The sequence below is a fragment of the Colletotrichum costaricense genome, assembly GCF_030867565.1.
Source record: "Colletotrichum costaricense strain IMI 309622 chromosome Unknown Scaffold_6.1, whole genome shotgun sequence".
In the NCBI taxonomy this organism is placed as follows: Eukaryota; Fungi; Ascomycota; class Sordariomycetes; order Glomerellales; family Glomerellaceae; genus Colletotrichum; species Colletotrichum costaricense.
The window spans coordinates 90,742-111,581 of NW_026848235.1; the positions used below are offsets into that span (position 1 = coordinate 90,742).

General features: G+C 50.3%; 7 protein-coding genes across 7 annotated transcripts; 3 read left to right on the forward strand and 4 right to left on the reverse strand.

The window, feature by feature from the left end:
• Nucleotides 1-2,013: 2,013 nt before the first annotated feature.
• On the forward strand, nt 2,014-4,921 carry CCOS01_06242 (uncharacterized protein; the record flags this gene model as incomplete). The annotated part of the gene is made up of 4 exons (XM_060454412.1): nt 2,014-2,211; nt 2,315-3,031; nt 3,081-4,155; nt 4,215-4,921. 4 exons carry the CDS (start codon nt 2,014-2,016, stop codon nt 4,919-4,921), a joined length of 2,697 nt encoding a protein of 898 aa, XP_060314112.1.
• Nucleotides 4,922-5,726: 805 nt separating this feature from the next.
• CCOS01_06243 (uncharacterized protein) lies at nt 5,727-7,477 on the reverse strand (the record flags this gene model as incomplete). Its single annotated transcript, XM_060454413.1, has 3 exons — nt 5,727-5,964; nt 6,024-7,232; nt 7,296-7,477. 3 exons carry the CDS (start codon nt 7,475-7,477, stop codon nt 5,727-5,729), a joined length of 1,629 nt encoding a protein of 542 aa, XP_060314113.1.
• A 534-nt stretch (nt 7,478-8,011) lies between these two features.
• On the reverse strand, nt 8,012-8,601 carry CCOS01_06244 (uncharacterized protein; the record flags this gene model as incomplete). Its single annotated transcript, XM_060454414.1, has 2 exons — nt 8,012-8,392; nt 8,533-8,601. 2 exons carry the CDS (start codon nt 8,599-8,601, stop codon nt 8,012-8,014), a joined length of 450 nt encoding a protein of 149 aa, XP_060314114.1.
• Nucleotides 8,602-8,924: 323 nt separating this feature from the next.
• Nucleotides 8,925-9,053, reverse strand: CCOS01_06245 (uncharacterized protein; the record flags this gene model as incomplete). The annotated part of the gene is made up of 1 exon (XM_060454415.1): nt 8,925-9,053. One exon carries the CDS (start codon nt 9,051-9,053, stop codon nt 8,925-8,927), a length of 129 nt encoding a protein of 42 aa, XP_060314115.1.
• A 1,768-nt stretch (nt 9,054-10,821) lies between these two features.
• Nucleotides 10,822-12,350, forward strand: CCOS01_06246 (uncharacterized protein; the record flags this gene model as incomplete). The annotated part of the gene is made up of 4 exons (XM_060454416.1): nt 10,822-11,183; nt 11,273-11,886; nt 12,040-12,193; nt 12,254-12,350. The coding sequence occupies 4 exons, from the start codon at nt 10,822-10,824 to the stop codon at nt 12,348-12,350; spliced, it is 1,227 nt and encodes a 408-aa protein (XP_060314116.1).
• A 3,759-nt stretch (nt 12,351-16,109) lies between these two features.
• On the reverse strand, nt 16,110-17,416 carry CCOS01_06247 (endothiapepsin; the record flags this gene model as incomplete). The annotated part of the gene is made up of 2 exons (XM_060454417.1): nt 16,110-16,603; nt 16,681-17,416. 2 exons carry the CDS (start codon nt 17,414-17,416, stop codon nt 16,110-16,112), a joined length of 1,230 nt encoding a protein of 409 aa, XP_060314117.1.
• A 52-nt stretch (nt 17,417-17,468) lies between these two features.
• On the forward strand, nt 17,469-17,759 carry CCOS01_06248 (uncharacterized protein; the record flags this gene model as incomplete). The annotated part of the gene is made up of 1 exon (XM_060454418.1): nt 17,469-17,759. The coding sequence occupies one exon, from the start codon at nt 17,469-17,471 to the stop codon at nt 17,757-17,759; it is 291 nt and encodes a 96-aa protein (XP_060314118.1).
• Between the last annotated feature and the right edge of the window lie 3,081 nt (nt 17,760-20,840).

The following is a 20,840-nucleotide window of genomic DNA, read 5'->3' on the forward strand; positions in this document are numbered from 1 at the left end:
TGCTGTGACGCGGCACTCACGGGCTAGGTGAAGACGTGTTTCCGATGTTGGTTTTCCTGCTCGTCTCCGCGATTCAGCCTTCAATAGCAGGTTAATGATGGCGATGTGTACGCGCCATGTAAACGGTGACATCTGAGGTTGGGCGAGACTTTCATAACCATAGACGTCTGGTAGTTCTGTTCAAAGCCATCATCGAAGAGGAATAGCTAACAAGGCTTGGCACTTCGTCTCTGGGCTGTATGTGCATGCTTTCATGAAGAGAGTGACGGCGGTCGACTTACTCGAAGAAGAAATGTTGACTCGGTTCCATGTTCTCGGATTGACTTGCCGTAGGGCGTCTCGCTCATTAAGGCGTCTCATGTGGAACAAAGCAGACGTTGCCCGAATCCGGGGCGGCACAGGTAGTGGTTACATCTTCCAGCCATGCCCGCGTGCCTTGTACCGTTACTTGACTCCGATGACTTCCCTCGGCGGCGTTGCCGCGTACCTAGTCCACGGACGAGGAAAGACTTGCCGCAAGCTGAGCATGGTTGAGTGATACTTGGGCCGATACCTACGTTCGCAGCAAGAACACAAAGGAGGCTCGTAGGCTCCCTTTGAAGGACCCGGTCACGACAAGCCAGACTACGCTTGAAAGTCTAGTGAGACATGGGCAGGGCATCATGGGGGAGGGACAACGAGGCAGGCAGATGGGACCATGAACACATGGGTCTGTCGACCGTAAAGGAGGGTCGGTTGCAATCGTGTCAAGCTGGTGGTAGGACAACAACGGACAGGCTGAGTCTGGACGGATAGTTTTGAGGGCTAGACTTTGAAATGTAATACATTCGTACTCATTTTAGTATTAGTTTACGGCCTTGGCCCTGGCACTAGAACCTTGGAACACTGGGATCTCTCGTTCCCGTCCATTGTCGGCCGACGCCACGATGCGCCACTTCATCGCTCATCGAATCTCATCGACTCGATTTTCGTTGGACCCAATCTTGAACCCAAACGAACTTGAGTTCGTATGCTTGGCTTGGCATGCTGAGAGATGCGCATCTTTCTTCCTCGTCTGCCTGTTTCACTCACCAGAAATCTCCTGAGGGCTCGGCGTTGAAAGTCGAATAGTCCGGCATCTCCTATTTCCCATCTCATCACGAACCATACCGCTCTTGCTCATTCCTTACATACAACGAGTGCTTGGTACCTGGATCATTGTATTGCAAGCCCTTGGCCCGAGAAAGACTTACTTACATCTTGCTGTTGAACTTTAGGAGGATTCAGCACTACCTACCGCTCGTCCAATCTTACCAAGTCTCACTCCAGCCAGTGTCCAGACTCCACACCTCTCACTCCTCTTACTTTCAAGTCTGAGCTACTGGAATGCGTTATCAGCCAGCCTGATTGGGAGTTTAGGTCTCATCAGTAGATCTAGAGCACTGCGCGTGTCAAGCGTCAAGCTAATCAAGTGTCAAGCGTTCTTGGAGTTGGCACGTACAGCTCTTAGTGAACGAACGGGTCAAGTGCGTCTCAGATTCTTAGTGAGTAAGTTCAAGCTCGGTGAGGCAAGGTCCCTCACAGGTTCAATTACGGGTAGCTTGGCCTGGAACCCGCCCGCCGTGCCGCCCTCCCGCATCCCGACAGGTTGGGAGCACCTCGCCCCCAGTGCCGCAGTGCGTTTGCGTTTGCGTTTGCCATCAGCTCCCGCGCCCCAGTTGCGTCCGGTACGGATACCTTCCCTTAGGTAGCACGGGTAGGTAGGTAGGTACCTTACCTTACTGATCCCCCCCCCCCCGGCACTGGATGCTTCCCCCCCCGGCTCTCCTTCCGGCACCTCAGCAGCGCACAGCTCTCCTAAAAGCGCGGCAACCTCCATCATCCACGGCAATCCCCGTCGCGACTTTCTTCCCGTCCCGCGCGTCGCCAGTGACACTTTATTCTTCGCTCCAATTTGCGCCAATTTCGAGTTACAATTTCTTACCGAAAGAGAGGAGGGAGAAGAAGAAAAAGAGGGAGAGAAAACAATAGACCATGCCGGGTCGCCCGCCCAAGCGACCGGCTGAAGCTGGCGATGCAGCTACTCCCTCTGAAGATGTCGCCTCCACCACACCCGCGCCCAAGGTGAAGCTGCCGAGACTCGACAAGGGCGGCCAGGAAGACTTCTCCTCTGTTGTCAAGAATCGCCTGTCGTCGTACACTCGGACAGGTCAGGCCTGCGACAGATGCAAGGTGCGTCTTGACTGCTCTTCTTGAGTTCGTACCGAGCTCTTCATCACATTCCCGCTCGCATCTTTAGCCTCTCCGTACTAACCCTCGTGACAATAACCTTTAGGTCAGAAAGATTCGATGCGATGCCCTCCCCGAAGGATGCTCCCATTGCATCAGCCAGAATCTCGACTGCTTCGTCACCGATCGCGTCACTGGCCGAACCGAAAGAAGAGGCTACCTCCAGGAGCTCGAAAGGGAAAAGACCGACATGATGAACCACATCCGCGAACTCGAAAAGCTGCTCGAGAACAACGGCACCGAGGTCAAACCGTACCAATGGTCTCCGTACGCCATAAACTACCCGACTCCTGGCGCAACCTATGATCACATGGGCAATGCCATCGAAGACCCCAACGAGAAGGATGCCTGGACCAAGGTCGGTTCCGTCTGGGTCAAGAACTACAACTACAAACCTGCCGGTGGTCGCTCATTCCCTCGATCGACGCTCGAATCACGTCCCGTCCATAATCATCTGGGCGTGGGCTCTGACAGTGCACCCCTCAGCTCAATCAAGGGCACCCAGTTGTCCATTTTGGGAACGACAATCGACGTCACCTCGTTCGATGCCCCCGACATTGACGAGCCGATACCAGACGCCAAGGATGCGCAGCCTCTGTATAACAAGTCTCTACAATCCTTTCTGCAGTCCAGCATGAACATCAATCCTACAGTCAACATTGAGCTTCCTTCAAGGAGCGACGCCTTCACTTACTCGGAATGGTACTTTCTCATGATTTGGCCTTTTCTGCCAGTCCTGCACAAGCCTAGCTTCATGAACATCGTAAGTAGGCCAATGTCGATTCAAGTTTGCCAGCTCTGACCATCTATAGCTCACTCGTATGTACGACGAACCCGGCTTCGAAGCAAGTGTGCCTGACCAGGTCATGGTACACATGGTTTTTGCGACCATTTACTTCCAATACGGCGTGCGAAACTGGGAACAGCAGGAAACACGATCCCAACTCAATGAACTGTCGAACAAGCATTATCACTATGCTTTGAGCAAAATGTTTGACTTGGCATCCTCGCAATCAGTGGCAGCGGTGCAGGCCATGGCGATGATTTGCGCTCACAGCCGTAGCTTCCCCAAGCCAGGGTGCGGCTCCATGGTCACCAACTTTGCCTTCCACCGCGCTATCGACCTGAATATGCACCGCGCCATGAAGGGACCAGGCGAGACGACGAATCTTGAGAACGAGATCCGTAAGCGCACTTGGTGGACCATCCTTCTCGTCTATGTCACTCTGAACGGGCGCCTTGGGCGGCCTATGCCTATCACGGTTGAGGAGTACGATGTCGAGTTTCCCGAGCCGATCGCCGACGAGGCCCTGACGCCAGACGGCGTCGACCCGTCGGTAACGACGCCTTGTACGTATCACGTTGGGCTGGCAGGCTTCAAGATCTTGCCATTGTTCATGGAGATGTACTCCAACATCTACAGCGTCAAGCGCGACCCCAAGAGTTACGTTGATGTTGTCAACTCTCTAGAAGAGCAGCTTCGTCTCTGGAAGGAAAACCTCCCCGAATCGCTCCAAATCAACCCAGGGCAGAATGAACATGAAGGCCGTATGTATGCCCTGTACATACAGATGTACGCCCTTGAGCTTCGATTGTGTCTACGCCATCCATCCGTGGCCATGACCACCGATCGCAAGTTTCTCCTCGAAAATGCCCGCATATGCGAAGAGACTGCTGCGCACATGCTCAATGCTGTCAAGAGCCTCGTGAAGCTGAAGTCTCTCGATACCACGTGGTACCAAATGGCAGTTTACGGTGCCGCCATTTTCACCACATTGGTCGCCCACTGGGAACGGAGGTTCGAGGCAACGCCTAATCAGATCGCAACCCTTCGAGAGGAGATGAAGGATTGGATGGAGATCATCAATGCGACTGTCTCGTTACTGGGTAAGTCCTATTTCTGGATATATCAATTGGAACTTTTGAGACTAACCGCTCATATCTAGGAACTGGCGCACGTATCAGTAACGAAATCAGTGTTATTATTGAAAGGACAATCAGCTGGATTGAACACGACCAAAAACAAAAGGACTCGTCGTCACTTGCTCCAGCGATCAAGACCGAACCATCAACGGCAGAGGCGTCACCATTTCAGCTTACGTCCCAGCCTCAAGCAGCGCAGGCCCTGGCTGCAAGTGCCGACGAAGCGGCTACGAAGGCATTCTACGCTGACGCGGAGAATCAGAATGGGACAACTCCATACCCTTCCCTAGCTTACACCGAGCAGCCACCAAGCACCAACACCATGGCATCGACAAGTAATTTCGAGGTAAACAATGGATACGCGTATACGCCTGCGGCGACTCAGCCCACAAACGGGGAGGACAACACGGCTGAGACCAATCCACTGATTGCGTTCGCATCCCAAGCCACTCAGCATGTTGCAGACCCGGCCGGCTCTGCGGCTGCGGCGGAGCTCCTCTGGAGACAATCAGCGTCACAAGGGAATACCTGGCACGACTGGACAGCGGCAATGGCAGACAGCCAAGATAGATACAGCGCTAATGCCCTGTTGACTCTGGGCGGCGGGTCTAGGGATCCCACTTCTGTGACTGAGGCGGCGACAGCGGCCGATATGGCTTCTGTCACAGCTCCCGTCGGCCAATGGCCGCTCATCATCTTTGACGGAGCGGGCGCCCCAGGAGGACAGTAGACGGAGGTTTGGTTTCGATACACTTGCGAGCGTGTTCTGATATGTTTCTCTCGTTCATATGTTATCATGGAGCTACTTTAGGCGTCTACTCGGGGTCTCTTTCCAGACCAGACAACATGCTGCGGCTCAGCAACGGGGGTAAAAGGATAGGGGACTATGGGCACGAGTCGAATGGTTCGACTTGGTATCTTGGGGCAATCCAGATGACCCCGATGGGTTTCGGCGTTTCATGGTCAATTTCACCAGCGATCGTTGCATGATGTAAACCCAGCAATACCCGGCTGCAAGCAAACAATGGGCAGCGTTCTATAGGCGTAATTTCAATAGTCCTATCTCTCTCAAGGCTTCATGTGGTTCTGTAAAGAGATACGAACTATACAGTCGCTTTTAAGCAATCCTAGTCGGTGCTTCCTCACGGCGATGAACCGAGTAAAGGCCGAATTTGGTCAAGGGGAAGCAGGGCAGAACCTGAGACTTGTATGGTACCTCACGAATGTCGAGGGCGATCGCTCGCAGCCTAGGGCGTGTAAGGTCTGACAGTGGGATTTCACTTGGCGAGTAAGCATTATGGTGAATTCAAAACTTTATTGAGTTATGGTCATAGACCTTTGCCGTGCGTGGTTTTGGTCTCAAAAGATTGGTATCAAATGGCGCAACTAGGTGCTTAGGGGCCACTTCCCACTACGCATCTCAACCCCTTTCTAAATCTCATCTAAGATCGAACCCGCTTACACCTTTCCGTCATTTGACATTATAGCATCTCCTCACAAATCCTAGCATCATGTCTCCTTCCGAACATAACCGCCTAGGCCGACTCCTTGCGGACGTGGGCGTGGGCGGGGTTGGTAGACTCAACCTGGATCTCGGCGGGGGAGCCCTTGGTCTCGCTCAGGTTGTCGTGGTTCAACTTCTTGTCAGAGTCATAGTCGGTGACACCGAACAGAGCATCCATGTGCTCGAGGGAGATACCCTTGGTCTCGGGGACGAAGAACCAGACGAAGAAGAACATGGAGAAGCAGAAGCTTCCAAAGATGAGATAGGTTCTGTCACAAACATTAGTTGAATGTTCATTTGAAGGAAGGTCTAACCAGAAACCACTTACCCGTAGCCGTGAGCACCGACAGTAGCCAGCATGTTCGGGACAGTACGGGCGACGATGAGGTTGAAGAGCCACTGGGTAGCAGCAGCAAGAGCGACATTCTGGGAGCGAAGGCGAGCTGCCGGGATTTCAGAGGCGTAAATCCAGCAGGCCGGACCCCAGCCAAACTGGAAGAATGCGGCGAACAGGAAGATGGCGACCAGGGCCATGTAGCCAGCACCTGGCACAGGCTCTCCGGCAATGGGTGGGGAGATGCGGACGTAAAGACCGATGTAGAACATGCAGCAGCCCTGGGCGATTGAAGTCCAGAGAAGCGAGCGACGACGGCCGAGAGAGTCGGCCATGAAGAGCAAGAAGCAGATGCAGGCAAGAACCTTGACGATTCCGTAGACGCCGGTTGACAAAAGAGGCGTGGAGCGACCGGTGACACCGAGGTTCTTGAAGATCATAGGGGCGTAGGTGTTGATGGCGTTGGTTCCCGTCATTTGCTGGCAGATCATGAGGAAGATGGAGATAAGAGCACGGTTGCGGTTGCCCTTGATGGTCCACATCTCCTTTTGCAGGTTCTTGAAGGTGGCGTTGCCAATGAGCTGTCTCTCATGTTGGAGCTGGTCAACAATCTCCTGGAACTCATCTTCGAGATAGGGGTGGTTCTCGGGCAAGTTACGCAGAGTGGCGAGAATCTTCTTGGCCTCTTCCCACTTGTCCTGGCGGGCCAGCCATCTGGGAGATTCGTTGCAGAAGAGCATGCAGATGAGAAGCAGCAGACTGGGCAGACCCTGGATGGCGAGAGGAAAGATGTACATGGTCTTTCCCGTCAAGTTGACCTCGGCGCCGTAGTTGATCCAGAAGGCAATCATACCTCCTGTCACGATGAATAGCTGGTACATGCCAGTGAGGAGACCGCGAATGGCACGAGGCGCGTTTTCGGAGACGTAGAGAGGGTTGATGGCAGAGGCACCGCCGACACCGAGACCTGCGATGAAGCGACCGACGAAAATGGCGGCGATTCTACCGGAAGAGACAGCCTGGAGGACAACGCCGACGAGGATAATGGCAGCGACAGTAACAAGACACCACTTGCGACCGAATCTGTCTGTCATGGGAGAGGCGAGAAGAGCACCGACCAAGCATCCGGCTTGGAGAGTGGACACAATGTTACCGGTCAAGTTGGCAGTTTCCACGGGCTTGGCATCCTTGAGTCCGTAGTCGCTATGGTTGGATAAGTCAGTTTATTGGTACTTGATGATTTATGCTGTCCAAGTCGACACTTACTTCTTAAAGGGCTCCATGACAACGACACCACCAATGACGGAGCTATCCCAGCCGAATGACATGGCGCCGAAGCAGGCGGAGGCGGCGAGCGCGAAGACTCTCCAGCCGTAGATTTCTGCGGGGTCCGTCTCCATGGACTCATTGTGGACGATCTTCTTGAGAATCTTTTGCATCGTCGTCATGTTGGGCGGTTGGTTTCTTCACAACACGGCCAGGCTCTGGCGGGGTTGGTGTTGCTATCGCAGTTGAATGACTGGTGGCCGATGTGCACGACACCCTGTGATGGTTGAATCTCGAGCCAAGGTGAGTCAGCTCAAGATGTGATGAGGGGTGGGTGATGGGCTGAGGACTGGATGAGGAGACGAAGCGACGAAGAGAAGAAAGCGAGGATTTGAGGGTGTGGGCAGCCGGCCCTGATATATCGGAAATCTCTAATGGTGTTTTCCCTCTTTTGCTGATCTGGACCCTCGTCTTTTCCCCAGATGGATGGAAACCCGGGGACCCCTCACTCCCAGAATAGTCAGCAATTTGCCATCTCACATGTACATAGTAGGTAGCAAAAAGTACCCTGAGGAAAAGGGGATTGGAGGTGCTGGTGAGGAGTAACTGTTCGGAGAGCCATGGTCGCAATCGATCCTGTGCGTTTCCCAGCCCGTCCAGAACCCAAAGAACCCCTGCTGCAATCCTATCTTGTCTAGTGTAGCTCGTTCGTCCGCTCATCTGTGCTTCAAAACCCCAGAAAACCGAGCCTCAACGAGTACCAAGACGGACGGTGAATTGTCCATGAGATTTTTCCGCCATTCAGAAGGGACGGAGAGGGCAGCCCGATGGTGCTGGACCGCCGGGGGCGGCAGAGGAACGGCTTGGCTCTTGGGAGAGGGGAACCTATTCGGTTTTGCGATCAGCCGACCAGGTCGTGCAATTGGAGGCTTCCGGCAAAGGGTGGGATACGGCAAGCATCTTGGGGGGTGTGTGGTAACTGTGGTGGTGGTGGTCGACCATCGAGGTGGCCGGATGGGATGCAGCAACAAGCATGGCATAGCTGGGCTAGTCTCAGAAACTAGGCTTGGCAGGCTAAAGGCAGAACGGACAGCACTCTACGCAGTACTCCGTAGTCAGATGGACGACAGGAACGACGCTCGGGTTTACGAGTGTGCGAATCCAGGAGAGACCAACATCGCAGCCATAGAAAGACTTTGGTGAAAGATGGAAGCACCCACGTGCGCATCCTACCTACTCTTCGGATACGTGATGACCTTGAGCTCGTCGCGGCCGGTAGTCTCAAAGTATGGTTCTCACGGTTCATCTAGGTATACAAACCATAAACTTGACAAGGGAGCTGTGGGGAAGCTTGAATGCGGCGTAAAGGTAATGAGATGAAAAGATGGATGACCTTGTCTCCCAGGTTACCTCCCAGATGCCCTGACATTCTTCATCATAGCAATAAAAGAAACAAACCGCCTGCTGGCTGTAGACCAGGGGCGCATGCTGACAGTTCAAGCTTAATAGTAATAGACGTGGCTCCCTGGGGCCCCAGAGGAGAGTACCGTCCTTCCCCAGGTGCCCCGGGATAGGATACAGAGTACTCGGTACGCACAGCGGAGCAAGAATAAAGTATCCGTATGCTTGCTAGGACGAACGGCTCTCCGAATTGTGGCTATTCTCGTTGTGGTTTCCGTCGCCGAAATGTGGACCGCTCCTTGCAACGAGCAAGGCGCGTGATTTGCTGGAAGATGCGTCTCTGGTTGTCTCCCCCATCACAGCATTTAGGCTACTGGCGAAGGTGGAGAAAGAGGGACGAGGCAAAAAGGCAAAGAAATAAGGACGTGGGCCGTAGAGTTAGACTGCCATGACTGGCTGTACGAATAGAGTGTAGACCAGGGAGCAGACATTTAGTGCGCTGGACTTGGTTTAGTCTCCTCTTCACTGCGTATGCGCTGACAGGGAAGTCCGGGCATGAGACGATGTATCCATACAGGGTTACAGGAACACAAACACCAAGGGCCAAAGAGTCTCTGACGACCAGTGACAGTTTAAGTACTATGTAGGCCGTCTCTTGATAAGTAGGTACTCCGTAGAGCCTACTTGGTCCGGCGCCTCCCACTTTCATCCCACGTCCCGGATTGGTTTCTGCTCCAACCAGTAGCCCATTTGTCGACCCATCCCCGTACGGTGGATTCTGCGGAGTAAGGACGCGGGTAGGAGAAATGGGGTTGGAGAGGTGGAGATGTGTTGGAGATCGCGGGGGTGGTCAAAAGGAGCCTGAGGAGGTTAGTGAAGTGGCACAGACAGACTTGACCTCATGGGCGAACACAACATCAGCAAGTCAACAAGCAACATTTTGACTTTGTCAAGAGACGAAGAAAGAGTCTATCAAAGTAGATCGCGCCTCTCAGTTGACGCTTGACCATATTCAGACTAAGCTCGTCCGTAGATGTCTTCATTCAGCGAAGGCACAGTCTGGACTCTTGTTGGGCATCTGTCTCGTTTGTTGTCTAAGCTCAGACTCGATCTGGCACTTTTTTGATAACCTTGACGACTATTCCAGCCAAGGTAAGAGAGATCGTGATTCGACCAACCACCCGCCAAACACGATTTGAGTCTGGGGTTCCAACGGCCATTCCCATCTTTCGCGACACCACCCCGACTTTGTGGCGTTGGATCCTAAGGCTTGGCAACAAGCCATGAAGCTCATTCATTTGAGGGAAAAATTAATCCGCGTTTCTGACCTGAAGGACCGGATCTTTCTAGTCTGATTCTGTCAACACTCTATTTTTGAAGCCTTCCAATTTTTCTCTGGCACGTACGTTGACTTACTCTCGTATTTGATAGTTGGCTCAATTTCATATTCGTCAACAAGTGTACATGTAGCTGTAGATATTCCAGATATGTTCAAGCCACCACACGCTAAGTGAGCCACTCCGGTCGCCTTCGGCCAATATCATGCGATGCCACATAACAATCCCTCCCCTTTATGTCTGTCTGGTTCCGGACCCGAGTCCTCGGGCCCTGTTAGGCCTGTCATGCCCTGCACTGGTTCTGTTGGCGCCTCTTTTGCAGCTGTAGCTATCCATGAACCAATAGTCCGCAATGTGCCGTACCGTCGCAGGCCAGGGCTATGGGACTCGGGCGCGCATCCTTCACGGCTGCCTCGTGGCCTTCAGACATGATTAGAGTTCCCCAAGTGGACTGTGAAGTTATCCTAGTCCATGAACTATCGGGAATCTTTTGATCTGGTACTACAATCTCGACTCAATGTCGGCGCGTCGCTGTATCGTCATCGCGAACGATTCTCGTATAGAGACGGGACGGAAGAATTTCGTCCTCCAAGACCCGACGTTGAAAACATATGCAAGCCACTCCATGAGCCTCTGCGTTTGTCCTTTCACTCCCGTTCCCTCAATCGTGCCACACCAAGCCCGCGCATTCCTGTGCCACCTCTCACATCCAACGCCAAGATAATCCAGCTCGAGCCAAGTCACCCCGCTTTTGCTTGTCCCTGACCTGCCTGCGCTGACGAGCCGGTATGTCACTCATCGAGGTGCATCGTCTTCAAACCCCTGGGGTCACTGTATTGGGCCGGGACCCGGCTCACCGCAAATGCGTTCTCAACGGGAACGCGTTCCAGCAGGACGCCATCATCTCCTTCAAGGGTTGGCAATATGCTGTGTTCTACAGTAGCTGCTCTTCCTCAAGTCTAAACGATGACACTCAGCGAGAACCTCTCTTCGTCTGCATGAATCGGCGTAAACTACCCAACTCTGAGTGGCAAACGATAATTTTCGACGATTATCACCAGACCACTGACGATGGCCATAATACCGTGCAGATGGGCATCTGTCCAGGCGATGGCACCATCCACCTATCTTACGACCATCACTGTGACACGTAGGATTGCTTCTTATTCTCAGTCCATGCGACAGCTTTTAGTTGCATAACCATAAGAAAAGGATAACCGTCGCTAACAGATTCCCAAGCTTGAGGTATCGGCGCTCCATGAAGGGCATTGCCAGTGATCCAGAACTATCCCGATGGACCAAAGACGTCTTCACTTTGACTCTCGATTACGTTCCTGGCATTACGAAACCTCATGAGAACTTCGGCTACGTGACCTACCCACGTTTCGGTGTCCTGGGCAACGACATGTACTTCTCCATAAGGAATGGCAAAGCTGGTCTTGGAGATGATCTCCTGTACATATACCATGCCGCAACAGGATTGTATGAGTATGCTGGAAAACACCTGAAAGGCATCCAGAATAACCCATACGTTCATGGCATGGACTACCGTGATGGTAAGCTACATATCACATGGGTGTATCGCGGTTTCGTACACTATGACGGATGGGATGATCCTCTAGATACGAAACACAAGCAACAAGCCGGACCCAATGGCGCCGATAATAACTATAACATCTGTTATGCTTATAGCGACGACGGGGGTTACACATGGAAGAACGGGCACGACAAGACCATTGCTTTGCTAAGAGATGGAGGCTCGATCACACCCGATTGCCCCGGTCTTGTTGCCTTTGATATCCCCAAGGGGCGAGGTTTGACAAATCAAGAGGCACAGGCAGTCGATCAGGACGGTGGGGTGCATGTTCTCAACCGCGACACGATGGATGCAGAGAATCTATGGAAGCATTACTATCGATCTCCTAATGGCAAGATGACGACACACAGCCTTTCTTATACATTATGATCGTTCCCAAGAATTTCAGCTAACAAGAACTCTTGCGCAGGACAATGGACTCAACGTGCCATCGGGCCAGTACCCAGTCCTCGACGCGGCCGCCTAGCCATCAGCAAAACTGGTGACCTCTTCCTGATTCTACCCGACCCGACCAATTCATCTCTCCGTATCCTCAAGTCATCGAAAGCAAAAGACTATGCTGAGTCAGTAGAGGTCTAGCGTGGTGTTGGCTTTATGGGCGAGCCGCTCGTGGACAGCAAAAGACTCGAGGAGGAAGATGTTTTGTCCATCTTCGCCATTGCCGTGTCGGCGACCTCATCGAAAGATCGCCAAGTTGTCGTCCTCGACTTCCAGATCTAGAGCTGATGTACGGTGGAGAAGAGTCACATGAACTTGGTTCGTTGACGGGATGGTGAGAGATGCGCATCGAGAAAACGCAATTGGCTAGGTCTAGGTGGTGAGCCACAGGTTGTTGCACATCACCTCCCCGGTATTTTCACGTCAGATGGCACCCCATTAATGCAATGGCAAGACAAAGCCTATGGTCCCCGGCACTGAAGGGTTCTGTGAAGACGGCGGGAGACCGTCGGACGATTACGGGGCCCTTGGTCATAGTCAATCCAACCTTGGAGTGCCGAAGTTCCATCTCCGGCGTCCAACACAGCATTAGATACTATAAATGAAATACCGTAGAAACTCACGCCGTTCGAACTTACGTTAGCCCGTGCTAACCCTATTAGCAGTTTAGCAGAACCGTAATACTACCTAATTTAGGTAAATATAGCCGCTATATAATTTTAATATAAGTTAATATCTTAAGTAATTAGATTAATAAGAGCTTACTATCGAAGCTAGACTTATAATTAATCTAATTTAATAATTATTTTAATAAACTTAACGGATTTAAGCTTTTTATATTAAATTAGTAAAAATAGGTAAAAGGGTTAATTAAAAAACGTATATAAGTAGCCCCTAGCTTTTAATAGCCTAATTACTAAGTAATTAAATTATTAAGTTAATATACTATTTATTAATATTATTATAAATATCCTCTATTATAAAAATATACTCTAGCCCGTTATTTTAAATAATATAGTCTAAAATCTCCTCTTATAACGTCTCTTATTTAATATAATTAATAGCCTTAGCTAGTACGTTTTTAATCTAAATCTTATTAACTTAGTTATTATTAAGCTAAATAAATATTCCGTACTATAAAAAGGCCTAGCTAATTATTAAGCCCTTTTTATTAACTAATTATATAGCTATTATAATAACTATCTAAATAATTATTATCATTTTTATATTAGTCTCTTACTTAAGCTCTTTTTACTAACTAATTACTTTTCTTTTTTTTATTAAGTACATAAGCGTCGGTTATTTTTAAAAGCTATTACTTAAAGGGCTTATTAATTACGGTATTAAAAAGTTAAAAAAGAGAAGTAGTCCTTAATAAAATAAAGTAAAGTATAATATTATATTAATATAATTATATAAAAATAGAATCTATTTTATAAAAAATAATAACGTCTATAACTAAAAAATACTTATTACCCTTAATTAGTATTACTAATTCTTTTTTAATCTATTGTTTAAATAAGTACTTATTATTATAAATAGTCTTATTAAACTTAATTATTACTTTTTTAATTTATAATTAGCCCTCTTTTTTTATAATTAACCTCCTTTTTTTACGAGCTTATTATAAAAAATAATCTTCGGTTTAATCCGCTATATATTATTAGTAAATATATAAAATATAAATATAATTTACTACTTACTTTAGTTATTATAATTATTCTTACTAACTATAATCTTAGCCCTAATATTATTATATATATAATTATTAAAATACTTAAATAGAACTAAGGTCTCGTCGAGGTTAAAAATCCGTAAGTTAAGAAATTAATAAGTTAAACTTCTAAATAAATCTCTAAAGTTTAACCGCTTTACTTTAGCTAAGCTTATTTAATTAACTCGTTAAATAAATAAAAAAAAGCTATTAATAACTTTATAATATTTAATAAGTAGTTTTAATATTTACTTAGTAAGTTAACGTTAAGTAATCCTTATATAATTTTAAAAACCGCAAAACTAACTAAGAAAAAAAATAAAAATATATTTACTACTTAAATTTTACTAAGTAAAAATTTACTTAGCGTTCTTTTTAAACTAATTAATAATAACGAGCTTCCCCTTATTATATTATTAATAAAAAGAAATATAAAAAGCTATTTTAAGCTTAGGTTATTATAAATAATAAGTATAATTAAAGAATTAATTAATAATAAAATCATAGTTTTAATACTAAATAATAATTATATTTTAAAGGACTTTAAATTAATCTATAGCTTTTTAATATATAAAATATCTATAAATTCCTAAAAGCTTAGTCTCGCCCTAATATAACCTTAATAAGTTAATTACCTCTTTATTAAGCTTCCTTATATAATAATATTTTATAAATATTAAAAAGTTAATTTTAATCTAGTAAGTATAATAGTAATAGTAGCGCTTAACTAAGCTACTTTATAATATATATTTCTAGTTTTTAATAAGGGCAAGAGCTAGCCCGTAGCACTTAGCTATTAAAAGTATAATTAGCTCTAGCTCTAGCTCTTTTATAATATTCGAGCTCTTTTCGGCAAGGGCCCGTCGTAAGGGCATTATAAGGTATATAATAGAAGTATAATTAACGGTATAATTAATAGTATAATTAGTAATAGATTTAGTAATATAATTCGTAAAAAGATAGGGGTAGTAGAGATGGGCGGAGGTACGGTTAGTAAGTAGTAGTAAGCAGTGGGCAGTAGCGAATAGGTAATTAGGAAGGAGTAAAAAATAGAAAAATAACCCTTTACCGCCTTCCGTATTGGGTATAGCGCTGCTAAATAATCACGAGAATTGACCTCCCGAAAGGGCTAGGTACGGAACACTAGCAGGGTTAGCACGGGCTAACGCAAGTTCGAACGGCGTGAGTTTCTACGGTAGAGCTCTACAGTGATCATCATACAGTAGATATTCGACCCTCATTTCAAAGTTGTGCCAAGAGTCATCGCAAAAACTCAGTATGTCGTATTTCGCCCCCAATCCCCCATTTCATTGGAGGACTTTGATCCTCAGAAAGACGAGAGACATGGTTCTGATTGTGATGAAGCCCGTCCCGTTGCGATGATCAAAGAGATGAGAAGAGGACGTTCTCGCGCAGAGTTTCGCTCACTGTGAAATCATTCCTCCTCGTCAGGCTCACCAACTCACCTACCTCCCCTGGTTCGTTTCCCTTGGCAGAGCAGCCCTGCATTGAAACCATCCACCGATGCCAGCCAGCTCTCCCCCTTCTCATCAGCCACCATCTGCACCTCGGTTCCTTGAGCCCGAGAAGAGACGATATTCTTCCACTCCCATATTCCTTGTCTTGGGTTTTTGCCCAGCGCCCAGCGCAACGAAGCGCGCCGGACGGCCGCGCCGCTCTGGGCAGATTCTAGGACCTGGGTGGGAGAGATGCTAGGACCTTGGCATAACCCATGGCTTGCCGCGTGCCAAGGAACCCTTATGTATATGCTAACATGGTTTGTATTGGAGGAATGAAAATTTCAGATGGGAGAGTGCGGCCGGAAGTGGGTGCTAGTGAGCGATGAGTTGAGCTGTAATTGTGGAGGACGACTCCCAATTGCATTTTAGCGGTCCAAACACGACGCGTCTAGGGGGAAGACTCAACTCTTGGCACTTCGGAAAAAGGATCAGTAAGGAGCGATACTAATCTTTAAACGAATCACTCATACGGAAAAGGCCATTGTCGACGATGCACACGGAAAACGGGTGGGACAGATCTAATCATCATTCAAATGCTGAGTCATATTGTTCAATATAGACAATGCAACTATATTTCCGTCATCATCGCTCATAAATGTCCGCCAATATGCTACGAATAAGAATTATGTATAAGAAGTAGTGACCAAGTCGTCACATGGTTTGTCCTGATGAACAATTAAGCAAACAACCCTAAGTTCTCTTTCTCTTGTCCAGTCCTCAAATCCAGATCACCCGGGCTTACTGTTTGCTGAATCGTCCATCTCTCTCTTCTATGACTGTTGCTCAGAAGCTGCGTTCTCTAAGCATTTAGAGGGTCTTGGCAGCCCAGCCAAGCTGCTTGGTGCTGCCGTTGAAGACAACGAAGGCAGCCTTGAGGGCAATGTCACCGTAGATGGAGATGCCGATGCCGGCGTTGCTCTGAAGGCCACCGAAGCAGGTGGAGGTGCTGATGGGAGCGTAGTTCATGTAGCTGGCGGGGATGGTGATGCGAGCGGTACCGACGCCGAAGGTGAAGGAGGGGACGGTCGCGGAGCAGGGGAAAGTGTAACCACCCTGGGAAGAGTCGTACTTGGCACCGGTGATCTTGGCGTAGTAGGCGGTGACGATGGCCTGGGGAAGGAGGAGAAGGGTGGTGCCGGTGTCAGCAATACCGGTGACGGAGCTGGAGACGAAGCTGGCGGAGCCGACCTGGTAGCCGGAGGAGGTGAACTGCCACCATCCGTTGGCGGAGTTGACGGAGGTGTAGGTGATGGAACCAGTGTAGGCGGTGCTATCAATGTAACCGAAGTTGTACTTTCCGGCTATAAGTTCAATGTGTTAGTATCAGCTGTCCCATCTCTTGATACCACATCTAGTGAGAATGTGAGCGAGTACTTACCCGTGCCGTGCTTCAGGTCAGCAGTGAAGAGGAAAGAGTCCAACTTAGACTTGGCAGTGTCGAAGAAGGTGGTCTGCTGGGTGGGCGAGACGGTGTTAATGTTGCTGAAGCCGAGACCAAGGAGACCGTCCAGGTCGCTCTCGGAAGTGAAGGAGTCCGAGACGGTGGAGGCAGCCTCGACGGCCTGGCCGGTAACGGTCAGACCGCCGACGGTGACGGTGTCCTTGTAGACGATACCGCTGGAGCTGGAGCCATCACCGTAGGAGATGGACCAGGTGGCGCCGGAGAGGCGGGAGGCGGTGGAAGACTTGGAGGGGTCGTAGACGGTCTGGCCGTTGCGCTGGCTGGCCGGGGTGGAGGTCGAGAAGACCCACAGGTCGGAGGAGCCGGTGTCGAAGTCGAGGTTGAGGGTCTGGGCCGGGGTGCCGATCTGGACGGGGCTCAGGTACTCAACATCGTACTCCTGGGGGTTGGCAGCGACACTGCCAGTGGCACGCTCGACGAGGCCGGCAGAGCTGATATTGGCGACAACGGCAGCGAGGTCGGCGGGGAGAGGGGCCTTGTACTTGCGGTAGGCCTTGGCGAGGGCGAGGGGACCGGAGCGGACGTAGCGGGGGTTCTTGATCTGCTCGACGGTGAAGCCTCTCTCCTGCTGGGCACCAGCGGGGAGGGCGGCGACGGAGGAGGCCAGGGCAAGGCCGGCCGTGAGGGCCGAGACGAAGGATGAGCCAGTCATTGTGAGATGACTGAAAGCTAGTGAAGCCGGGGAAAGGAGCAGAGAAGAGGATATGAGGACCGAGGAGGAGGACTGGAAGATGACCGATGAGGATGAGGAGGAGAGATGGGATGATCAACGGGGAGTTGGGATGGTTTATATCGTCATCGTCCAGTCTATGAAGATGGTGTCTGGACTCTGTGACCGGGGACGGCAACTCGGGGCGATAGGATGGATCATGGCGACATTACTCGCAGTCCTTGCCAACATCACCGTCTCTGGATATGTCAAGGCCAACAACAACAACAACAGGCAGGGGGGAACTCGTGAAGGAGGGCCCATCATGGTGTGCGGCACAAGCTAGCCGTGGGGGAATACCACCTTCCAAGAGGGAGCATCGTGCAATAGCAAGGCTGCCTGTCGCGACTCCATATCGCGCCGACAAGGACGATGATACTGCGCGTCATGATTCGAGAGAACAGAGGGGCTAGATTTGATGAGAAGGGACGGTAGTCGGTAGTGTGTAGATCACCAAGGAGGAACAACAAGCAGTTGACTACTTGCGGCAGCCATCAACGGGCAGGCTAGTCTCGAACAGGGGACTGATAGACTCTAGTGTCTAGAGCTCTTCAACTAAGGTCGTAGCTCCATCTGTCTCTCCGCCATGGAGCTCATGGAATGGTGGAAGATGGAACCCATCCCAAGGACCAGCCTATTCCCGGCCAGGGGGTGGGAAGGGTTATGGGAACTTTTGACCAAAGCTTGTCACTGGCACAAAGTTCCCAGCAGCTGTAGACTAGATGGAAAAGAGCAGGTCGGGCAAAAGGGTCGAACGAGTCGAGGCTTGTTTGTCGAATGTCGACGCACCGCCGTCCTCCGCTCTTGGATCCAAGGCCGGAAGTTGAGATGAGTGAAAAGGGGAATAAGGCCAAGGAAACAAGCAGCAAGGCACCAAAAGCAGATGATATGAATGGAGCCGAGCTGATGGAGGGGGGTCCGCGGCGGGGAGAGGAGCACCGGCGGAGGGCGGGACCAACCAATCCAGAGGCGAGACGAGGTATTCTCGTCTAAAGCGATCTGATTCTAGTCCATCACTCCATGATCCATCCACCCTCGCGATAGCCCCGGTGCCGGTCCTGAGTGGTGCCGTGTGGTAGAGTGGTCCCTCGTTCTCGAGTCGACGTTGAAAGCACCTACCTTTCCGGGACATGGCTCCGGGAGTCAGCCAGGCCACATTACGGTCCAAGTCCGCTGGGGCTCCGGGAAAGGTCGAGGGTTTGGCTGGTACGTCGAGACAGCAAGCAGGCGAACCCATGCTTTGCGGCGGCGTGGTGGTGGTGTTCTGACGGCGAACCTACGACCATCCCGTCTCTTCCATTGGTCTTCTTGGCTCTTGATGCGCCTCGGCACATGGAAACAAGCTTTACCGCCAAGTCCCCACCCGCAATCCCGCATGCGCGCCCAGAGGTTGGCGATTGCGACCTTGCGAACCCTTCGATTGCTCAATCCCCTGAGGGCATGGCTTCATTCCATGCCTGCCCAGAAAATGCCCAGTCTGGGGCCGCAGCAGGTACGAGATCGAGGCCAAGACGGGAAGGAAGAAAAGAGAGTTTTCTAGGTTTCTGGGGGGAAGAATCCCAAGGGGGGAGGTGGAGGAGAAAGAGGGACATGAAGGCTGAAGCGAAGGGGAACAGACAGGACAGGGGGGGTTGAAGGGGGGATCACGCCGCTTGCCGCCGCAACTCCATTGTCTCTTTGCACATTCTCTGTGTCAACGCGGGATCCAGCTGAGCGGGTTTCGGCTGTTTGCTGCCATCTTGGCGATGTTTCTTGGCGATGCTGCCCTGTGGCCCCAACTGCTACCTTGCCTTGCCAACCAAGCGATGAGTGACTGAAAGTGAGTTTTGTGACTTGTGAGTGAAATCACCCGACTTTGCGAGTGAATGAGACTGGGAGAGGTGTTGACCTGTCATGACGTGCTGCGGCTATTCCGGCCTGGACCCTGTTCCGGTTGCATTCAACTTCTTGATAGAGACTGGGACCTCGCGGATTTGGCGCCTCAGCAGGCGGACTGGGGTTACCTTTGCAAAAGTTCGCGCGTATTGATTTTGGGGTCGACTGAACCATCCGTTTTCCAGCTTGTTTCTTAATTGCGCCCGTGAAACTTTTGAGAGGGCCTCTTCTCACATTCCTCATTTGATCTATGTCTCCGAGAACTTTGTCGTCATCGCCGTCGATGAGGCAAGAGAGGGGCTCAATCGTTCAATGAGCTGAAGATAGCCCCGAGAGTCGCCTCAACTACGGCCTAAACGCGATGCCGACTCAGCCGGTCTCCATACTATGAGAGAGATAAGAGATGAGAGAATCGAAGAAGTGTCCGTGGTGGTATCCGTAATAGGGTACACACCACAACAACAAAAGAAAGGAAGAGAGAAAAAAAAGAGGCAAATGGGAGAAAAGGGATCATCAATCAGTGATTCAAATGCCAGGCATAGTGGCATTGCGAGAGAGAGCTCTCGACAGCGGCCAGCCACTCGCCTCGTGCTCATCACATATCGCAATCTACCCGCCCCTTCTGCCGTCGACGCGATAAGCATCGGTTGGTGAAAATCAGCCGAATAAGCATGATTGGAATAAGATTGCGCCGTCGCAGAACTCTCAGCTACCCCGACCTGGGTCTCCCCTGGAACGGCTGTGAGTGGCACGAGTGCCAGAGTGGCAGAGTGGCAGACCGAGAGGGGGTACCATCCTTTGGCTCAACGGTCCTGTTAGGAAAAGGGGAAATCTCATTACGTTACCGCCAGGGCCATGCCAGGGGAACTTAGGTAATGCCATCACTTATTTTGCCTTTATCGCTGGCCCACTCCGTCATTCCGCCCCTTCAACGGAGATGGTGCTTAGTTTAACGTCTTATTGCACTTGATGTTGTTGATAGTATGTGTGTGTGAGAGAGAGAGAGAGAGAGATAGAGAGAGATAGAGAGAGACAGAGACAGGAAGAGTTGGTGTTGATTATGACGATGATGATAATGATGTCGCGAGCTCCGTCTTCTCTTACTCTCGCTGGCCACTTCCATCTGCCATCCGATCTGTCTTGGCCTGCTGAATGAGACAGCCTCGGCGCGCGCCTGCAACACATATACAGCTGACGGTGTTCTAGCCCTTCGCGTTTTCCAAAGCTGACCACGCGCCCGGCGGCGAACTCTGCCCGGTACCCCCTCATCCCGAGAGAAAAACTCCTGCAAGTCTGCATTCAAATCTCGTTTGTCTTTCCTCCCATTTCCCATACAAATGCCTCACCCGGCTCCTGGCTCCTGGCTTTCATCGGCGATGGAAACGAAGAAGCCCACTCATCAATTACCACAAACTATATGAAACAGCGAGCGTTTTCGTTTCGAATGAGGGTACGGAGTACCGTTGACTCTCATGGCGTTGTGCGCTGCCCT